Genomic DNA, 23,013 nt, shown 5'->3' on the forward strand with positions numbered 1-23,013 from the left:
ATGAGATCTCTAATATTAAAGAAATTTGTGCCGATTTATTTCATGACAACGACTGCAACTTGCTGCTAATCAAACTGATATTTGCCTAATCGGGCGCTGCTTGAGATTTACAGCACAAGATGTTGTCAATTGTAGACAAACAACAAAACGGTTCTTCACCAACACATTTGATACAAAATAAATGCCACAATTCCTACAACAGTGATTCTGAAGAAGGTTTTGAGTGAAAGGGCTATTTATAAGCATTATGATTTAAAACTATCATATGATAATACTATATCTTGCAACTTTGTAATTCTTAACTCTATTTCTTGGCTAGATTAACTGTCTGCATTCACTTCTCTTTATCAAACCAGATCTCCGTTTCTCAAGTTAAGGTCTTATTTCAAAGAATGATTATTTCTCGCCGTCCAGATTGTAAATTCGAATCTACAGTTCTTAATGTGGTTGCTTGAGATGCTTCGGCAACTAAATCAACCTCGATAGACTTTGTATTGGATGAGCATTTAACTCAGGGTATTCAAAAGATTTGATTCGGTCTCATTGGTATGAGAGATCGTAGATGTTTGAAATTGAAGACCAGTAGTTAAAAAAATCTCTTTTGACTTTGATTGCTTTTGAAGAATATTTATTCAACAACTCTGAGGCTTTTTGTGGAGTTCTCTATTTTGTCAAATCTTTTGTTTGAAATTTAAATTTCTTTTTTAAGTTTTTACTTACAAGTTTCTTCTTATAACTTTCTCTCTTTCTCATCAATAAATGAAAATTTTTAAAATCATCATAAAAAGTTGAAGGTAAACAAATCGGCTTATATTAAGGTGACTCATCACACTTCATAATTTAAAGAAGAAACCTTTTTTATTGGGTTTTAGTTTAGGAAGAGGAGTTAGTGTCACACTTAAAGGATTTTGTGAAAAATCGAAGGAAATTCGTCGAGTCTTTCTTTACCATTGACAATTATTTTTGAAACATTTCCAAGAAAATGGCTTTCACAAACAACAGCATGGTTTATTTTTAAAAAAATACTTCGTGGATTAGACTTAATCCAATGTTTTATTTATAATCATCGGATAGAAAATCTCTAAACTCGTACTTTATTTTAAAGCCTTAGTTCCTTCTGCATTCAAGAGACAGAGCACCTCTTAACCACTTTGATGTGAAATAACAAATGTTTATGTAAAAATTGCTATAAAATTCACAAAGTATATTTGCCGACTACATGAAAAGAAATCTAAATTATCATTCCACCCAGTTATCAAATCTTATGAATTCACGGCAGTTATGTATTAACTTGTTAGATATCCTTATACCAGGTTAGCACTAATCCTAAGAAATTTAGAAAAGAATTTCTTGTAGTGTAATCATTATTAACTATATTTTTCATAGTTTTTTTTTTTTTAAATGTCTAGTCACATTTTTTGTAATGGTAAATCATTTTTCATCAGTCTGCATCATAAGCGAAACGGAATATATTTCGCTACCTTAACATTTAACGGATAACTTTTTTTTTAATTGAAACTTTCTTTCATTTTGATTTTTTATCTTTAACTTCTCTTTTCTCAGTACGTCAGCGTAAAATTAAAAAAAAAAAAAATCACGAGTGGAACATTTTTATGTTTGAAACTAAAACTTTCCAAATAAAATTTTGAGTTCATAAAAATATTTTTAACTTTATTTTTATTTTCTCAGCACGTCAGCGTGAATAAAACTCACGAGAGAGCATTTTTATGCTTTAAACTAAAACTTTCCAATTAAAATTTTGAGTTCATAAAATTGTTTTTAACCTAATTTAAAAACATATAGGACAGCGAACAATAAATTTACATAATTTATCCAGGTATTCAACCAAACTATAAAAACAATTAAAATGATTTTAACAAGAAAACATACCTCGAAAATAATTTTAATACAAACAAAATGCCATCTCAATCTCTGAGAAAAAGGTTTTCGAATATAAAAAAATCCTAGAAATCAACACAGAACTTTCGACAAGTCAACAGTTTCAAATTTTCAATTGATAAAGAATAAGCAAAAAAAAAAAATAAAAAAAAATCAAATTTTCGTTTAGTGGCTTACTTATACAAAATCTTACAATAATGTAAGGTAATTACATAAATTTATCATTTAAAGAAAAATATACTTTCACAAAAAAGGCCTCTGATAAAGAAAACATATAGCAGACACATCTCTCGCTTATAAATTTTTTTTTTGAATTCTGTCACTGATATCAGATGTGTAATATATATATATATAAACATAATACTGACTGGTTTAATCGAGCAAAAGCCTTGGAAATAAAATAATTTTTCATATTTGTTGACACTCAGCTGATATCAGCTTAAAATGTGAAAAGTACCGCAAACATAAATTCAATTATTTACTTAGATACCAATGAACACATGGTAAGGCAAATACAGAATGTGGCTGGTGTGATTCTCTATAGACATAAAATATACTATAAAAGATTTCTAAAGGAGAGTACATTTCCAAGGTCCTTTTTTTGGTTGACTTTCTGTCGTAACTTTTATCTTTCCGTCGTTGGAATTGGAATTAGGATTTTCCTATAAAAAATGGAAAATGAAGAATGCTATTTTATACGACAAATAAATATATCAAACGATTATGTCAAAACATACCAAAAAATCAACTAGGGCTGGGAGGACCCAGAGTTTTTTTAGTACCAGAACTGATAAATTTTTAATAGATTCAGCTCAACATAGTTTAGACCTTAGCATTTTTAACCTATGATGAATAAGTATAGTTAAACATAAATACATGTAAGTACATTAATAATAAATAATATTACCAGTTTCTTGTCCATTTTCTTTTTGATATCTCTTGCCAGAGATATAAATGCTTCTTCGACATTTGCACTAGTTTTTGCACTGGTTTCCATAAATTTAACATTATAATCCACAGCTAAAGCTTGACCACGCTCTGCTGAAACTTGTCTTTTATCATTCATATCGCATTTGTTTCCAAGTATCATTTTTTCTACATCAGCAGCTGCATGCTGCAAAGAAAATATGTGTAATAAACAGTTCAATCATCAAAAGAGGATTAGTAATACTAGTGATTACTAAAAAATCACAATCAGCAACATGACTGAAAAATTCTTCCTACAGCATCACAAATGGTAAAATGGACTTAATAGTAAACAGATATTTGTAAAAGGAAATCATCATTTTATAGCAAGAAGAACTGATCATTTTATAGCAAGAAAGAACAACAAAACAAATTACAAATTTCTAAAATACTTTCTAAAAAATCTGAAATGTTGTGAAATTTAAGACAAGTTTTTGTTAATAATGAATAAGTTGAAACATGTGCATGTGTGTCACTGGTATGACAGTTACTTTTTTTTAAAAAAAAAATTTTTTTTTCTACACAGTGTGTTTAATTCAACAAGCAGAAAAAATTACTTTTTATATTTCACTTTATTAAAGTTTAATTTCACTTTTTTCAACAATTAAAAAATTATAGTAAAATACTTATCTCGAGAGAAAAAAAAAAAAAACATTTACCGTAAGACTTCTTAGGCTGGAGTAAGCATGGCATGGAATTACTTTGATTTAGCATAAGCATTATTACATAATATAGTTATTAATACTAATTATTAGTAGTCTTCTTTTTTTGGAGAAAAAAGCATAAAAGAATAAAATTTTAAAGTATAATATTGTATTTTAACAATTTCAAAACATTTGTTGTTTTATATCTATTCACACCTCAAATATAGTGGAATCTAACTTTACAATAATAATGTTCTATTGCAAAAAAAAAAGTATTTTGTTTAGTTTGTTTTGCCCATTTTTTGGTTCTATTTTTGATTATTTGTTGTATATTGGATCAAGTTAGAAATGAGTTTTTTTTATACATTTTGTGAATTCATAAAAAAAAACGCTTAAGTCTGTAAAAGATCTTTAAAAGTACTTTATTATTGCTGTTCTTCTAAAGCACTTTATTTTATTAATACTGTACTGACTTAAAAGAAACTATTTCAGATGCCTTAATGACTCTGAAATCAAGTTTCATAAGCAAGATTGTAGCTCAATATGTAGGAAAAAGTATCCACAATGTTTTATTCATAGCTCTTAAAAGTGTGCAAGATTCAATAAGCAACTATCCAAGTAATGCTGGTAAAGTGTAATGAATACAACAGACGCTAAATGTCTATGCTGTAGTTTACTTACATCTAGCTTCTTACAGACAAAACAATTTCAAAAAAAAAGAAATACCCACTGCAATAATCTACAGCTTTAGATCTGAGCTGCAGCAAAATGTTGAAGGTTAGAACATGTTGCGGTATATCAAACTATTCAGGATATTCTTGGAAACATTTGTTGTGTACTTTTAAAACATACCAGTTACAAATATGGGTATTAGTAAAAATCATTAGTATTTTAAAACAAGATTAGTATATCATTCAAAACAATTTCTGTATACAATGCTAACTTTAGGTTATTTACGTATTTTTTTTGCGATGCAGAAAAATAAAGGAAACACAGTTTACAAGGTTTGTATCATTTTTATACTTGTAAAAAAAACATGTCTGTAAATCTCTATTTCAGCGTAGACAAGAAAAATAGCTAGTAACACATAAATAGCTGGTTTCTACAGAAAAAAAAGTTAAATCTAAATGCATCATAAGTTGGTGTTTGGGCAATTTTATTTGTTGCAATAACTGCATTGCTGGTATGTCAATAATAAATTCTGTACAGGAGTAGAAGGTTCAAGAGGGGGATATTTATCACATATAAATCACAGTAATGGATTTGTGCATCTAATGGTTTGTAAAATCAGGAAAAGGTGTGACAGTTTCTAAACTCCAATTAAGTACATACAACTAATAAGTAACTAAATTGAACTACAAAGCAATATTCTAATACCATAATGAAACTCTTAAACTGAAGAGTTAGAAAGAAAATATGAAAGAGAAATTAACCAGTTATTAACTAAAATATTAAATAAAAGTAAATAAATATACCTCTTCAATATTTCTTATCCAATTTTTAATATTATCAAAAGACTTTTCATTTGTGATGTCATATACCAACATGATCCCCTATAAATAGACTGCATATTACTGAGACATTTACAATAATGTAAGCTCATTTAACTCAAAATAAATTTCTCCGCAAAGCCTTTATTTACTTTAAAAATTTTTTTATTCTCTACAGAAAAAATGCTTTCGCTCAATAAAACTAAAATTGAATGATTAAACTTTACCACATCAACTTAATATGTAAACAAGATTGTAATAATGAATAAATTACAAAATAATTAATGAAGTAATTATTAAAAGGAAACAAAACATATTGCTCAGCATGGCAATGAAGAGTCATGGTAAGGAAGTACTCGGCATATTTAATCTTATCTTAGTAAAGAGGTTGGTAAGTAGTTGTAAGCATCAGAGCTTTGGAAGTCTCATATGTACAATACTATCATCAACAATACTTCAAAGTTGGTATTGGAAAAATCTGTCCTACTGAGACTGATGCCAATTCGGCATCAGTATCGTAAAAAATGACCAATCCAGTGACTACATGATACTTTCTGTACCAAGACTCTGATGCTTAAGTAGCTGACAATAAATATATTTTATACAAATTTCAAAACCAACAAATATCTGCTGAAATAAAGGTATAATTACCCCTTGTGCTTCACAACACGTACATACTTGTAAACAAAATGTGCCTCACACTCCAAGCAAGTATTTTTGCACCTTTTTTACACCATTTTTAAATAGTTTCCTGCTCAACACAACTATTTTCACTAGATATTATCTTAACTTATGAGTCTTATTTTTAAAAAACAGTTGTTAACCGTTCTACATGTATCTATTTTGTCGAACTGCTCAACACAAAATAAATCAAACTACTGAAATATGTGCACACAGCAAGTACAAAATATCTAAATGTGTTGCGAAGCAAAGGGTTTAATAGTTTTACAACTTGAAATTTAAGAGATCAATTTTATTGCACTAAAATTCTAAATTAGATTTTCATCTAATTTTTTCATATCATATGGAAGATAGGTGAGTTGCCATCTAACAGCTAAATGCTCCTTTAAATGTTCTATTAAAACAAAACAATTCAACATATAACTTATTGATTTTCACTGAATAACAGTATATTTAACATTTTTACCATAGCTCCTCTATAATATGCAGTGGTAATTGTTCGAAAGCGTTCCTGTCCTGCAGTGTCCCTAAAAATTAATAAATCAAACAATCTTTTTAACAGGAAAGTAGACATCCGCCACCACAGAAAACCACTTCTATAAATTTTCTTTGTATTTTGTTAACATGTTGCTATTCAAGTGAGACAGTAAAAGACAGTAAATCCATTTTTAAAAAAACCTAATATTTAAAGAATCAGCAATTACAAACAAGCTGTCCCTCAGATCACCTAATCAGTTACTCACCATGGAACTCATTTTTGTAGATTTGATACATGATAATAAAATGTAGTTTTATAGAGTGACTGGGATACTTTCTTTAAGATTGAGACTATTATAGTGACTGCAGGACTTCACTAAAATAGTCTAAATCTTAAAGAAAGTATCCCAGTCACTCATCAAATTCAATATTTTGAGTGAAAATATGATTATTCCTTAACATGTGAAGCATTTAAGAGGCAAAATTGTGAAACATTGTAAATGATCCAGAGTTGCTCATCAAGAATCTATGAAAGTTTAAAAAATTTCATGAAAATTTCTTTACCAGAAAAACATTCAAATAGATATTCAAACACAGATCAGAAAAATTGAAAATTGGAATCTTATTCATGTCAATAAATCTTGCTTAGTATTTTTTTGTAACTATTGTTTTTAAACATCTAGGTAGACATTATTTTAAAATTTAAAGTAATGCATAGATGTATATCTACATTACTATCTACAATTTTTCAAACGACAATACTTTTAAAAAACTTAAATGTTTTACTTACTAATGGGAAAAAATAATTAAAAAAGAAAACCACTTCAAATATACACTCTATAACTGTTAAGGTCACATGAAAAATATATATTTATTTAGTTTATAACTTGTTCTCTTTGGAGCCACCTACATTAGAAATAACTGTTGTACATACTTGTGGCACTCTGCATATTCAATTTTAAAAAGTCTATTTAGTGTCTATATTAATGTTTTCAATTTTAAAAAGTCTATTTAATGCAAGTAACTGTTAACCTTTTGCAACATTTTTTTTTTCGAGTAAGGATTAAGTTTTTGACATTTCTTTTAATTCTTTTTACAAAAGCTCTTTAGGGGAAGAATTGGGTGGTTGCAGAGGTCCAATCATTCTTTCAATTACTTTTTTCATTTTCTAATTCACACTTATTTCATCATATTATTCCATCTATTTTTGAAATATCAGTAGCATTATCACAACTAAAATAACCCCCATAGGACACCACATCTAATTCATCACCTGTGTCTAACTTTTCTTCAAACAAATAACCTTCTTAGTATTAAAACAATATACTTCCAGTCATCAACAGTCTATTGTTCATATCATTTTTTCCACTGAAATTTTTTTTCTTAGTTTGAGGCCGAAGAGGTGGTTTCCTTGCACCTATTCTACCACCAACCCCTTCTTCTATCAACCACCTCTTCACTGTTATTGTATACAATTGACCTTCTCAGGGTTTATTTATACTATTTGTAATTTTTGGGGCAGTTAATAGTCAATTTCTTTTACTGGTGTTAGCAATTCTTTTGTCTTGGACAGATGTTATTCACGATGATCTTTCTTCTTTTTTACAATACTCCATGTTAAAGTAGAAACTTTAAATTTCTTTGCAATATGTAATTAACCACATAATTAGCCTATTTTTATTTTATAAAATTACAACCATTATTCTTGAGTATGCTTAGGTAAAGGAACTGTTAACATATATTAAATAAAATACAAATGCATAACTGTTAAGTTATACTCAAATCAATTATCCATGATTATATTACCATGATGAATAAAAGAAGTATAAAACTTTGATACTTTAAAATAATAAAATCTCATTTGAATTACTATGGATGGTAGTGTATATAGTTTTGAAGAGATATGAGAACATGAAGAATTATGAAAAGTAATCAAACTGACACACCAAACTTTATTTTTAAACAAAAAATAAAATACTATAAGATCTTAATATTTTTTTTTAACAAAAATTGTTTAAGTTTTACTAAGCCAGTCAACACACATCCAAAACTCCTATATTTTAGCCCAGAAAATAAGATCATTTTGTATTAAGTCCCTTTTGACTAAATACAATTTAACTAAGTTAATCAAAATAATTTTAAATCATACCATATTTGCAATTTAATTTTTTTACCATCCAAATCTATTGTTCGAATTTTAAAATCAATGCCTAAAAATACAAAAATACATTTTATGAATATTTTAAATCTAATATTAAGGTAAATATATCATGTAAATAAAATAAAAGTCATGTAAACAATAATACAAATCTTAATAATAACATTTGATATTAAATAATAAATCAGTTAAACTAAAAGATTAAATAACTATCTGACTTAAAGAGAATGGAAATATTTGGTTACAAATTTTTTAATGGTATTTCAGTTTCTACCATTTCAAAACTTTAATTTTTTTATACAAAATGTATAAATTTTGTATAAATTTATTTATACAAAATGTACTCAGGAGATTTTCCCTAGGAATTTATTTACATTGAGACTTTATTTACATTGAGACGCTACTATGCTTAATAGTGTTTGATAACATGTCAAATACTTGTAACTATTACTGTTTTTATAAAATACCATTAATTAATTTTATGAAAATGAAACAAATTTATCTTACATCATCCTGAGTTACATAGTTTCAAGTCAAGGAAAGATGTCTCCATTAACACTGCTTAATATATATTTGTTGTTAAATATCTTCATTAACACTGCTTAATTAACATTTTTTTGTTGCATATTTATACTTTCACTCTTCAAGACTCAAAATTTTAGTATAACAAATTTTATTAGTAAAAGTTAGTATTTTAAAACAAAATTAGTGTATCATTCATATCAAATGTTTTAAAACACAATTAAACCTAAAGAAACTCATAAACATTTAACTAACTGATTACATTTTATATTTTGGTAAATTACTAGTAACATTCTTTTTATATTCAATAAGTTTTTCTTCTCTTTACTTTTGAGTAAGACAATTTTGTTAATAATCTTTTCGTAACTGAAACTCACTGATGACCAATATGCTCATGTTGACTTTTTATTTATTGCTTCTGATTTTTTCTTAATACTTTTTCAATTAAGTTTTCTCAAACTCAGTACCAAATTTTTGTCTGGTAAAATTAGTAGTGCCTTTGTTATTATGTTGTGGTTAAATACAACAATTAACAAACTAGATATTATTTGGTTGTCAGGGTATTAGGTCGCTAATTATTTTAAAATGTAGAAGGACAGTTATTTGAGATTATTACAGCTTTTAAGACACTCAGGTCGTTAAAAATTGTGACCATTTTTTAAAGATCCTAGTTAAATTATATCTTTTATTATTAAACTTCACTTACCTATTGTTGATATAAAAGTGGAATTAAATGCATCTTCTGAGAATCTAAATAAAACACATGTCTTTCCAACACCTGAATCTCCAATCAAAAGTAATTTAAATAAGTAGTCGTATGTTTTTGCCATCTTTTTAACTTAAATTACTTATAACAGTAACACATATCGGACTCAGCTTCATGTTATGATGATATTTAACGGAGAGAAGGCTGGGTGGTAGAAATTATGACGTATAAAACCAGTCTCCTATATATATTTCAAATCACGTCATGCCTAATTCATGTAAAAGAGGCTCAGATTTTCAATAAGGGAACTGTCCTTCCAAACGTGGAAAAGAAGGCATTTAAATCTTTTAGCCACTGTATTTTTATTCGATTATAAAAAACATAAATTTGTATTAAGATCTAGACAAATACGCAAGAGTGAAGAAGTTATTTTATGTCGCCAAAGCCATCAACATATCAAACTTATTGATCCTATTTGAAGAGCTCAGGATTTTCCAGAACAGATCTTTCTGTTATTATAACGTGAAAGTGGACAGAGTACTCAACTCGTTTTGCATTTTTATAAATGCAACAAACCGGCCTTTGTTCTCATGTTCTGTTTCGGCAAATTAGATTTCATCTCACACCTTACAATAGAAAAGTCGTTGGTTGAACACGCTCCATTTATTTGGAAAAAAGATTTTGGATATTTTTAAAAAACAAACTGTGGTTTCATGAAAAGTATCACGATACTTGAACTTTTCGATTTGAAAAATTTAAATCTGCGAATTTTCATAATTTAATATTTTAATTTTATCTTCTTTATTTCAAAGTAAAAATGTTGAAATAAAGAAGATAAAATTAAAATATTAAATTACGAAAAAAAAAAAAAACTTAAGATAAAAAAGCAACAACAAACTTTGAATCGCCAAAAGTCAAAATTTTTTATTCTAAAAACGAAAGTTTACCGAAAACCGATAAAAGCCGACATTTAACAGAAGAACCGACAAAAACCGACATTTTGACAAATCGAAACATGAATGAAAAGTAGAAAATAGGCATTTGTAAATTACATAACAGTTTTATATAGAAGTTTATTGTATATAGAAGTTCTTCAAGCAAAAGATTTTTTTTGTTGTCCTTATAAATTGTGATCATTTAATTTTATTTGTGTGTATTTTGTTATTGTTAATGAGGCCTGGAGCAACAACAGATTATTGCCCCATCTAATCCGTTGAACCGAGCACTAAGCAAAAATTACCGCACAATGTCATTTCCTAAACCCCATTGCGATTGCTTGGTTCGAATTTCCTTGTTAAAAGTTTGGGTATCTTAAACAGTTGAAAATGTGCTGAAAAATGCTCTGGTGATCTGCTGCAGAGGATTAATTTCTTTTAAAAGCTCAACGATTAAAAATCACACTAAAAGAACTTATTGCTCGCGCACATATTTTTTTTTTTTTTAATTTTCTTTTTTTTCTCTTTTTATATAATGTTTTTACTCAATTCAGAATAGATTTTATAATCGTTTAAAAATACATTTTTTGTATTTCTCCCATTCAAGAATAAGATGATGAGATGATTTTAACTCTTAAAAGTTTTATAGCACGACACTTAATATTTAATTAGCAGGAAAGAGAAAGATTTCAAATGTAATTATAAATACTTAAAGCAACCACAAACATCTAAAGTTGACAAACTCTTTATGCAAATGAGAAGAATGAACACTGTTTCAATGAAAAACTATAGTCAAAAGTGGGTGGCTAAAAAAAATGCCATTGCTCTTGTTTATTCAAGCTACACAAACTGCTCAATGCTTAATTATAAAAAGCGTACCTTTATCCATGTTCCGAACGGTTGCATATGAAAATGATTCTCATTTCTAACTCTACGAGGTGAATTGTAAATCAGCAACAAGAGTGAGCTTTTTCATCCTATAGTTCTAAACAAGCATCCAAACAAGTTTCGCAGCATTTCTTAAAAGTTTATAACGAGAAACGACGATTGTTACAATGATCCCGTTGTTTTATAAACTATATTTTGAACTAAAATTCCTGATGCTTGATATACGAATGTCGCTTCCAAAAAACCTCGGATACGAATTCGTTTAAGTTAAATGAGCTTCACGGCGTTTCACCAGACTACGGCATGGGTCAGTATCACCTTTCAATTCATTCGAACTTTAAAAAATAACGACAACTGAAAAATTAATTTTTTTGTCTTATGTAGTTAAGCGAAATATGTCAGTCGGACATTTTGATTGTCCTGGTCATTTTCGGCGTAGGGAGAAAAGGGAAGTCCCAAAGAACGTTTCAAATGTCAATTTAAAAGAAGAAAAAATGAGCATAAATGGTGCAAGCTGAAGAGGAGCTGAAGAGGAGCTGAAGTGGAGCTGGTGATGAAGCTGAAAATGAGTCACCAAGATCAACAATTGAAACATACAACACAATAAATATATGTTTGATGGAAAAATAGTATTTCCCAAATCCCTTAAAAGCAAACTTCTTTGAAAACTTTGCTCACTGTTTACAATCCAAAAAAAAATTGTCAAAGCATTTGCTTCTAGAGAGGATTGTTACGCGAAAATCAACAGGAAATAAATATTTACAAACAACAAATATGACCGTAGCTGGTGATTGTTCGACAAGTGTGCAGTGTGTGGAATGCGAGTGAACTGCCGCCGTTTACAACACGCTACACAGGTATGAAGCTAATTAAGACGTGAGTGAAACGATAAACAAGATGTATTACCGTTAAGAAAACCTTTAAGATTAATTTGGCAAAAACAGCTGGAAGCCAAATCTATTCTTCATATATTATCAAATATTATCAGATCATTATCAATAATTTTAAGTAAAGTTTTCACAAAAGATAAAAGAACAAATATAATTTTTTTTAACTTAAAAATTATTTTATTCCTAAACTGTTATTAATAATTATCGAGAGCTTAAAAAATTGAAATGATCAAACTAAGGCCGATGAGAGTGTTACCTATAGAAATAATTCTACTCATGCGCCTGCATTTATTAAAAGTTCTTAAAAACCTCGTGTCCTGCTTTTTTCCCCTCTTACATTTCTTTTGCGCCGACCTCATTTAAAGTTGTTTTAAACAACGACCTCATTATAGAAATTTTTTAAATTGTTTAGCTCAGCATGTTTTTTGTATGACAATGAATGGAGATAACATATTTAATTGAATTATTTCCTCGACTAAATATTTAAATGCTCATTTTATAAGCTGTAAATCGCTTAAAAATGATAAAGAATGTAAAACACAAGTATCTTTTCAAGTCAGAGTTATTTACTTGACGGAAGGCGCACGATATGCCGCGTGTTAGGCATGCTATTGGTTCGTATCGAGAGTATATTCTTAATTTACACAACTACAGTTATAAATGAAACTTTACAAATGTTGTTTTGAGTTTATTGAGAACTAAATTTGATCAACTAATTTTCGCCATGAACAAGAAGAAGAAAAAAACAGAGAGAGAATTTTAAAAGAAGCTGATGCAGTGAGATGAACCTCCGCATTTTCCAAAAAATTATTTTCCAAAAAAGTTCAATGTTTTTACTGCTATAACATCGTCTTTTTTTTCAATATTTCAGGCCTCATTTTAAACAAATATTCTCCTAAACGCTTTCTTGCAAAAGCCTTCCATGAAACGCCACTGCTGAAACGCCTCAAGCTAAACGCTTCTTTCAAACAGTTTTTTAAAACGCTTCATTTAAACGCTCCTTTCAACGCTTCTTTCAATTATCTTTCAAATCCCTACGAATGATTGTAAAAAAAAAAAGCAAAACTAATTATGATACACCAAGAGTACCATAAAACAGCTTATTGGACTCGCAGAAGATAAATCTAGTGAGGTTTCTTAATTTTACAAACCACTTCTAGTTTTCCAATCAATTTGTTTTTGTTTGGAGTGAAGAAAATATTTATTTTAGTTGTTTGGAATATTTTAAACATTTAATTATTTGAAATTATAAGATTTGCATAAAAGTTTAACTATTTGTTTAGGAAGATTTCCTGCTAGTTGGTAGCTTTCCGGGCAGGTTCTCTTTCCGCGATGGTCAGACTAGTTCCAGTCCACAAACTAAAAGTTGGCGACAGCGGAAATTGAGAATGGTTTTGGTATGCTTCGCTAACTTGGCGAAATACTGAAGAACGATAATTAAACGTTGGCCAATAAACGCATTTCCCGTTAATTTACGCAAACCAATCGCTTTTTTAAGTTTATTAGAGTAAACAAAAGTTTGCTTTCCCAGTTCTTCTTACATCTTAACAAAAAGATGAATTTAAAAAATACATATTCAGTTTTCAAAAATATTTTATTTAGCAATATTTAAGTTCATTATTATTGAATATTTTCTTTGCGCATTATGCATGATCTTTTCATCTGTAGTCGCCTTCAGCTTTGGTTACAAACAGCATGTCTGATTAAAACATAAAATGCATGACTGGTCTCGATGTATATAATGCTGTTTGCTCAGCAAATACCTCTGCAGTTTTTCAGCATCGTTCTTCAGATTTGAGAGCAGCTAAAAAGCACAAAACTAATCAATACAATTTTATTGTTTGCGCGAACAAAAGAAAAAGTTCGAAATGTCTTGTAACGAAGGTCTATGGAGCGGCGATGTTCAGAGATGCTTTGAAGAGGCTGTGAAAATATATCCACCTTGCGGCCGCCAGAAGATTATGGTAACGTCTCGAGACAAAATGTATGGCAGAAACGAACTTATTGCGCGATACATATATGCAAAGACGAAGAAGATCAGAACGAGAAAGCAAGTTGCGAGTCACATTCAAGTGTTAGGTAGGAAAGAATCCCGATCTAACGCGAACAACAGCGACTTCGCTAAATTAAGCCTTGACGATCGACTACAATTTACACAAAGCGCAAGCCCGGATAGAGGAATCTTTTTCAACCCGTGTGCATCAGATAGTTTACGCAAAAACACTTTTTTCAACGACCACGATAACAAAATAAATCGAAACATGATGAAAACCACGACATTTTGGAACTCTCATCCAAGAAATTATCAAACCGACATGACTACAGATAACCCATATGTAAAGGAAGATATAACAGCATATAACGATTATTCTTTGTACGGAGTAACCAACGAAGAGAGCAACAATCATCAGGTAAACAAAGTCTTCATAGAAAACAAGCTTTTTGGAGATGATATTCTGATGAACAATCACACTAGAATAAATGAGAAAACTATGTCCTATGTACCAAAATCCAAAAACGTGCTAAACCCTCAACGATATACGGTCCATTACCCGGAGAAATACAGGGATGATAATTCGAAGGAAAAATTTCAGGTTTCAGGGGACGGATTCGAAAGTTTTTTAGATTTGTCCCCATTTCATTCATCAAATATTTACCAACAATTTTGAACAATATTTTATTTTTTACTTGTAATTATTTATTATTATCACTATTATTGTAAACTTTATCTTTTAAATTTAAAATGCAATTGTCAGCACATTTTATGCCGAACTTACACGAAATAGATTCTTTTTTTACAAACATTGTTTTTTTAATTGCACGCTAAATGTTAATAAAAACTTTTTATGGTTTTGCAAATGGAGCTTTTGCTTAGTTTATGGCGCCCCCTCTTACCGTATATCCCAGATATTCTTTGCAATTATATAATTGGCAATTTTACGTTTATTTCAGAAACCTAATATATCTTTTGCTAATAGAGGGAATTAAAATCTTTCAGTTGACTAAACCACGTGCCTAATACAAAATTTAATTAAGGTTAGTAAAAATGCAAAACATCGCAAGAATTGCATTAAAAATCATAGAACTGCGAATAAAATCGTTTTGAAAAGCAAATAACTGTGTAGAAATGCAAATAGTTGCAAAAAATGCAATTAAAATGCGTAGTAAATATTTGCTCAGAAATGCAAACTGAAATGTGCAAATAATAATGCTTAGAAATATGAATAACTGCGCAAAAATGCAAATTCTTCAGTAGAAATGCAAATTAAAATGCGTAAAATGCAAGCTAAAATGCGTAAAATTCAAGCTAAAATGTGTTCAAATGCAAATAGTTGTGTAAGAAATGTAAATTAAATGCGAAAAAAAAAAATTAAGTTAAAATGCGTAGAAATGCGAATTAAAACGCATAGAACTGCAAATTAAAATGCGTAAAATTGCAAATAATTGCGTAGAAATGCAAATTAAAATGCGTGAACCGTAGGCTAAAATGTGAAAAATTTAAGTTAACATGCGTAAAAATGTTATTAGTTACCTAAAAATGCGTAGAAATGCAAATTAAAATGAGTAAAAATGGAACAATCGAGAAAATTACGTAGATATGCGAAATAGAAATACAAATTGAATGTAGAGCTATCGGTAATTAACTCGCGATAATTGTTTTGTGAAAAAAAAAATTTGAAAATACTTTTAGACCGAAGAAATATTTGAAATTTCAAAATGTTAATTAGTGTTTTTTAATCCACCTTATGTAAATAATAAATACGGGCGTACATTGGTCAGTAGATAAACTGGACAAGTATAAAAGACTTTTTATTTTCATTTTGGGAAAAAATTTGACTAAAGTAGATTTATTACTGAGGTCTTCAAATAAAAAACTTCACAAGAATTTTATTGCTTGTAAAAAATGGTTAAACTTTTTTTCTTTCCGTTTTTAAAACATTTATAAATGTTTTAAAAACGGAAAAAAAAAGTTTAATCATATTTTTTAAGCATTAAAAATAAACGCTTCCACTTTTTATTAAAAATTTTTCCTTGAAATTTGTTTTGAAAGTTTTTAAAAATTGTTGTCGTGACGTCAAACGCAATATTTACCGCTGTTTTTATAGAAGAGCATAGAAAAATGGAGGTTGTTAAATTTAATGACGTTACGTGAAGAGATTATAACTCATACGCGACTTTTCGGGAATTAATTTTTTTTTTTTTTTTCCCTTAAAGTGATTAAGCTCGTGTAAGGCAGTTCTAAACTCTTGTTCACAAACAACCGTGAAATATTTGGATAATATTATTCCGATCGACAATTTGCGATTTTTTTTCAATTAATATTCATTATTTCGTTAGATATTTATATTTAACAAAGTCATTCAACATAGATCATTCTAAGTATTTTACATAATTTTCAGATAATTTACGATATTTCATAATAATTCACGACTTTTCAAGACGATTAATGAAAGAATTACGTTTTTACATTTTTTTAAATAAGTATTTACATATATAGCAAAAATTGATGCAGAAAGAATCAACGGAAATAATTTGTGTGGTTAATTGTACAATTTACTTAGATATTTTACGTTGATTAACACAGATTTTCCTTTTCTATCGGTAAAGACGCAGCTACACGTAAGTTAATTTTAGTAACTCAAATAAATAAGAAATGGCACACTAGTTAATTTAATTAGAACACTAATTAAAAAATCCAAAAAAGTTAAGAAATCATCAAATAGTTATTTTTCTGATTTGCTGCTGTTGGAGTCATTTTTATTTACGATTCCTAAAAAAAAAAAATTTGTGGTTTAAAGCAATTAAAATTTACAAGTATATAATTAATAGCTAAGAAGGTTAACAAGCGTAAATTCATAATGATTTTGTTAAGTGATAAAGTAAACGATTAGCTTTTATCAAATTAAACGAATGTTTGAAAAAATTTAGGAACCAAAAGTTCTTCGACTTAGTTGATTGTTTTACGCAAGCGCTGCCAAAAAAGAGCTTATACATGGATCTGCAAATAATTTCGTCTGGAAATGGCACTTGACTGCTAAACCTCTTTATTTGTCCGCATTAAAAAAAAACCCATTAAAAAAAAAAGTTAAAATTAATTTTTATTTTTAATATTTTTTAATGCAGAATTTAGCAGGGGCAAATAATATGAAAACTACTTCGTAAATTTTAACTTAACTTTTTAAATAATTCGGCTGTAGTGTACCAAAGTATTTTATGCTTTCCTAACTACCGCCATAGAAACGGCTTTGTTGGTTAGTTTGTTTTTTTTTACCCATAATCAGGTTTTGTAAAGAAAAACTGAGTCCTTGAATTTCATGGGTAAAGATAGAAAGTATAACCTAATGCTTTGCATTTTTAATGAAAGTGGCATTACGCTGAACTTCTCTCGTGAAAGGTATTTCGAAATGATCGTTTGGGACAACTGCCAGGTAACACCTTCTCCTTTGCTTTAACGTGTTTTCAGCGATAGTTTTAAGGCATGTCAACAAACTTATTCTACCATCATTTCGATACCATTTACAAACTGTTGAATGGAAAATTTAAGATGCTTCAGCCCCAGTTCAAAAGTCTGGTATAAGCTTTAACATTGTATATCAATGTTAAATAAACTGAAATAATGAGTTTCAACGTCTTTCTTCATATGGTATGTGACGAAACTATCCGGAGACACTTGTCCAACTTTTATGACAAACCTTTTAATTGGGAAAACAAAAGACAGTTTTCCCAATTGAAAGTTTTCATAAGTTATTTCCCTATCGTAAGTTTTTTTTTTCTTTGACTTTTTTTAATCGAACTGATATTTTTCATTCGTTAAATTTTCGTTAAAAACCCGTTAAATTTTCTCATTTGTTTTTCCTCCTGATAATTCAAATTTATTTTACTCAAGTTTGACCATGACACATTTTCATTGATAATATTTATCGTCTTTTACATATCGTAATTACTTCAGATTTATACCTTCACTGGTAAACATTGCTCTTTTGAAAGATTTAACTCTAAAATCTTGAAGATTGATGATTTGTTCTCTTCAATCTTCCGTAATTAGATTATTTTCTTTTCCTACAGAAGATGCATAGGATTACAGAATTGTTGACTAGATGGTTTTGGGCAAAAATAGTACCTTTAACTTTCACTTTTGTTGGAACAATACAGTTCGAAATAATGATTACTCGTTATTTACACCGTGTTTAGATCAGTCTGGCCTGGATTTTTGATTACAAATACTTTTAGACGACGCTGCATCCATTCAATTTTTTGAGTAGAACGATTCAAAAAATATTGTGCTTTTGCAACTTTTAAGACTTTTATAGCAATGAACATTTTTGATGAGCTGTAGAATTCGTTGTTCAAATTGTAGAATAGGATTGCAAACGTAATGCACGTTTGATTTTTTACTTAAAACAAAATACTAATCTTTAAAAAAATATATTGCTTGTGTCTTTTAATTGTTCTACAATCATTTAGAATTTTCGATGGTTTAGACCGAAATCGTAAGCCAAAGTTTTTAAGTCATCACTTTCGTTCTTTTTGGTTTTCATTGTTTCCAAATCTATTAGAGGTTTAAAGTCAAAATTATAAATGACAAAGAAAGTAATATAAAACTCTGTAAAATTGGTCTCAATGTTTATTCTTATTCACACATACTTCAGTATCTTTACGACCAAATCATAAAGTAAACTCATAAAAGAGCCAAAATGATTATTTAAACTGTAAGGAAATCAATAACTTCATAATGGCTTTAAAAACTTGCAACCTTTAAGTTTTAGGCAGCCAAAACACCTATTAAAAGCAAGAATAGCACGCAACCCCTCCGTCCTTGTAATAGTCTTTTTTTAAGTAAGCTGAAATTTTAGAAGACAATATAAAATGGCGCAAGTTTGTTTAATCTTTCATTCTTGACATGCCCATGTTCGGTTTATCTTGTTTAAACCATGTTCGGTTTATCTTGTTTAACCTTGTTCAGTTTATCTTGTTTAATCATTCATTCTTGGCATGCCCATGTTCGGTTTATCTTGTTGAAATTCTCGTTTCCTGTTCAAGTCTTTTTAATGCTCCCTTTTAATTTTTTCCCCAAAAGTTTTGTCTGTGGGAAAATCCTCATCAAATATCCTGATTAACCCTGATGAAATATCCTGATTAAGCCAGATGAAATATAATCATGATCCACGAATCCATTAATCTGGATGATGCTTCGGCCAAACATTCATGGTCTAAGATAGCCCGATAACCATAACCTGTGCAGAATGCTTAGACTTTTGGGCTGATCTGATAGCATAAGAGACTTCCTTGTAAAAGGAAGGAAAACATAATTTTTAATTTTTACCCGGCTCAAACATATAACATTCAATCGAAGAATAGTGAGACAATCGATGCACCAGGAGAACATTACATGTAAAATTGCATGGAAAACAAATCAGTCACACGCTATTCTAAAGATAATTGATAAAATCTGTATCAGAGAGCCATGTAGAGAGTCGAAATAACATTAATGAACTTCAAAATAAAATTTATTGTTTATTTTAAAACAACACATGATTTAAGAAACATCTGCGGACGCATAGGAACAACAAAAATCTTTGGTTTTTGATTTTGGTTGAGAAAATCTTGCAGAATTTTAGAAGTATTTTTGAGAGAATTTTATTTGAAGATTTTCATGAGAAAATATAAAAGAGGTTTTTTGAGAAGATTTTAAGAGAAAATCAAAAAGGGAATTTTTTTTGAGGAGGATTTTAAAATTAGATTTCTGGAAAAAGAGAAAGAGAAGATTTTAAAGTGAGAATAATTCTAACATAGAAAGACACTTTTTGAATGATTTAATTGCATATTAATTTCCGAAATTAATATATTATTTTCTGTATTTGTTAATATTTAAGAATATACTTGAGTTAAGTATATGAGAATATTTATTAAATAATATATATTTCGGTTTAGCCGTTATTGTTGTTATTGTTTCATTAACATTTTTTATTGAAAAGCATCTCCACTCTCACGAATACCCCCCACTAATACACCTTTGCGCTACTCACACAATGCCACCCTATAATCTCCACTTTCACATCTCCCACGTCATTTATAGAAAAAATCCCCGCTTTCAAACTTTGGCATACTTGTTAGTGATGAAAGAATAAGTTTGGCAACAATCAGCTGTTGTTGGCTGGATCAGCGGTGAAACATTTTTCGTCTGATAACAACAAAATAGGCGTTTTTTTCTTCAACAAATTTTTTTTGGAAGTCGGAGAACTTTTAGATAGACAGTAAGAAAAACTTTTTGCTTTTGGCTAATGAGTTGGCACATTTGTTTTTTTTAGACAATCCCTCTGACAGTTACATCAGGGACGTTGAGGTCTTTTACCACCCTTGTCATTGAACTGATGAGGTTCTTGTCAGTTCGGTTCTTGACATGTTCTTGTTCCTTTAAACTGTTTTTGACTCTATAAACTGTGCGTAGAGATGCTCCAACTTCCTTCAATGGAAATGACAAATCATTTCCATAGATATTGAATGAAGTTGGAGAAGAGTTTTATCAAGCAGCTGTTTTTATAAAAAGACATTAAAAAAAATAAACTTATAAGGTGTATTTGTATCTTAAGCAAAGCGAAAAAACAACAAAATAATAAAGGTGCAAAAAGTTTGAGGTTTTATTACAAAATCCATACCAAAAGGTTGTGCTTTAGTCAAAGTCAGTCCTGTATTATGTAATTTAACCCACGAGCACCGTAAAGTACATTATCTGATGCCTAAATGTTAATGCCAAATTTATCACCGCTGCAGTCGCTCATAATTCATCAAACAAATTTCCAAGCTGTTATTTGAAAAGTGAAGATTTGAAAATTGTTTGCTTCTGATTTCATGTAATAGGGGAAAGTGGGGTAATATGGGATACTTAATTTTAACGACCTATAAAAAGAAGTTTTAAAAATTAATGTTGTTGCTAATAGTCAGTTAGTTTTAATAGCTATCAAATATCATTTCTGTAAAAGATGAGTCTAAAAGCTTCAATACACTTTGAGAAAATTTTGTAAACAGAAAATGTTTGGGTATCCCATATTACCCTCAAGGGTGGGGTAATATGGGACACCTGATCAATGTCAGCTAAGGATGGTAATAAGTTATGCAAGATCTTATAAATCAATGAAACAAAACAAAAATTTATAAAAAAAAATAAAAACAGCTTTAATATTACAAAAAAAAGAAAAGATTAATAAAAAATAATTTCAATTTTTAATCGCTGTCAATGCATAAATCACATTTAAATTCGTCTTCATCAGCCCCTGCACATTCTGTGTGGGCCCATTTTCTGCAAGATTGGCACATGACCAATTGCTCTCCTTGACCATCTTCCGAGAATAAGCCAGTACAGTATATGCATGGAGTGTCATTATCAAAAATTAATGCACTCGTCATTGTTGCGCCTGTTTGTTTTGACTTTTTATTTTCGGCTGAAAAAAGTTTTTTTTTCAATTTTGATTTTCCTTCTGTCTTTTCATTTTTTTACTAAACAATTGTTTGTAAGGGGAACTTGTCAGCACGACAGTAAACCCCTTACGCCTTCTGGTTCTGTTTACCCTTTCTTTGGCTACGGAGTAAGGACTTATATCACTAGCCAACATGGGTGTATCACTAGAGGTGCCCGGCTAGCTCAATGCTGACAATACAATATTAGCATTGAAAATGTAATAAGAGGAAAAGAAAATAATGGAAATAACGTGGGTAATATGGGATGGTATCCCATATTACGCCCATTTAGGTATCTCAAATTACCCCACAATAAAGCACACATCTAGTTTTTTTTATATATTATTTTCTGTATTTGTTAATATTTAAGAATATACTTGAGTTAAGTATATGAGAATATTTATTAAATAATATATATTATATATAGTTTTTTTTTTTTTTTATGTACCACGTGGAATGAACAACCCTTAAAAGGTATTTTATGTTTAATAATTGGTCAGTTACTAATTAAATTCTGAATATAGTAAGATAGTTTACCTTTTTAGACTATTTTGGCCTCCTGTAACAAAGTCGATGTTATGTAAGGTTCATTGGTGAAAACTTGCAAGACTTTTTTCAGACGCAAATAATTCGAAAGAGAACAACTTATACTTGCGGAAGTAACCTCCTGACATTAGCCTCGTTTCCAATTCAACAAATATTTTATAGCACTGACCTATAAGTAGATAATAGGGGTATCCCATATTACCCACTATCCCATATTACCCGACTTTCCCTACATTACACCAGCCACTGCATAACCAATATAAGGATTTAGGCTTTAGAAAAAAGTTTTTATGTTGAAAGTAAATATTGCATGTTTAGAAGTGACATGGAAAAGTTGGGCGAAAAAAGAGGAAATGGTGGCAATTTGATAGCTTGGAGCTCAATGATACCAGTTGGGATTGCAGAACTAGTGCTCATTGAAGTTATATATTACCAGTTACGCCTGCAGATTTTGCAATCCCTTAAGCAATTCTGGATCTACCAGCCAGGTAATAATCCCAACCATAAGGTAAATTTAGCAACAAGTGCTTCCCAAGTATTTGGCAAATTTAGTAAGAAATGAAACGTACTGAAGCAACATTATTCAATTTACAGTCACCAGACAGAAATTAATCCAACATTCTTGAGAAGAACTTGAACAAAAAGTTTGAAAATGCAAAATTATACTCACGGAAATTTTGACGACACCACTGAAGTTAGCTCAACCAAAACAATTACTCCAAATGCAATAAAAAAAATCTTGTAACATCAATGAC

At 29.4% G+C, this 23,013-nt stretch overlaps 2 protein-coding genes across 2 annotated transcripts; one reads left to right on the forward strand and one right to left on the reverse strand.

Moving 5' to 3' along the window:
- Positions 1-1,815: 1,815 nt before the first annotated feature.
- LOC145182698 (ras-related protein Rab-8A-like) lies at positions 1,816-10,145 on the reverse strand. The gene is made up of 6 exons (XM_090084947.1): positions 9,544-10,145; positions 8,307-8,367; positions 6,147-6,207; positions 4,985-5,062; positions 2,807-3,013; positions 1,816-2,561 (listed from the first exon to the last, which is right to left on the reverse strand). The coding sequence occupies exons 1-6, from the start codon at positions 9,665-9,667 to the stop codon at positions 2,469-2,471; spliced, it is 624 nt and encodes a 207-aa protein (XP_089941073.1). The 5' UTR covers positions 9,668-10,145; the 3' UTR covers positions 1,816-2,468.
- A 3,848-nt stretch (positions 10,146-13,993) lies between these two features.
- LOC149889325 (uncharacterized) lies at positions 13,994-15,058 on the forward strand. Its single transcript, XM_090086476.1, has one exon. It carries the CDS (start codon positions 14,125-14,127, stop codon positions 14,923-14,925), a length of 801 nt encoding a protein of 266 aa, XP_089942602.1. The 5' UTR covers positions 13,994-14,124; the 3' UTR covers positions 14,926-15,058.
- Positions 15,059-23,013: the final 7,955 nt, after the last annotated feature.

This window comes from Hydra viridissima, unplaced genomic scaffold, assembly GCF_058129835.1.
Source record: "Hydra viridissima isolate aposymbiotic clone 2 unplaced genomic scaffold, HvirCarnegie_v1 scaffold_4, whole genome shotgun sequence".
Lineage (NCBI taxonomy): Eukaryota > Metazoa > Cnidaria > Hydrozoa > Anthoathecata > Hydridae > Hydra > Hydra viridissima.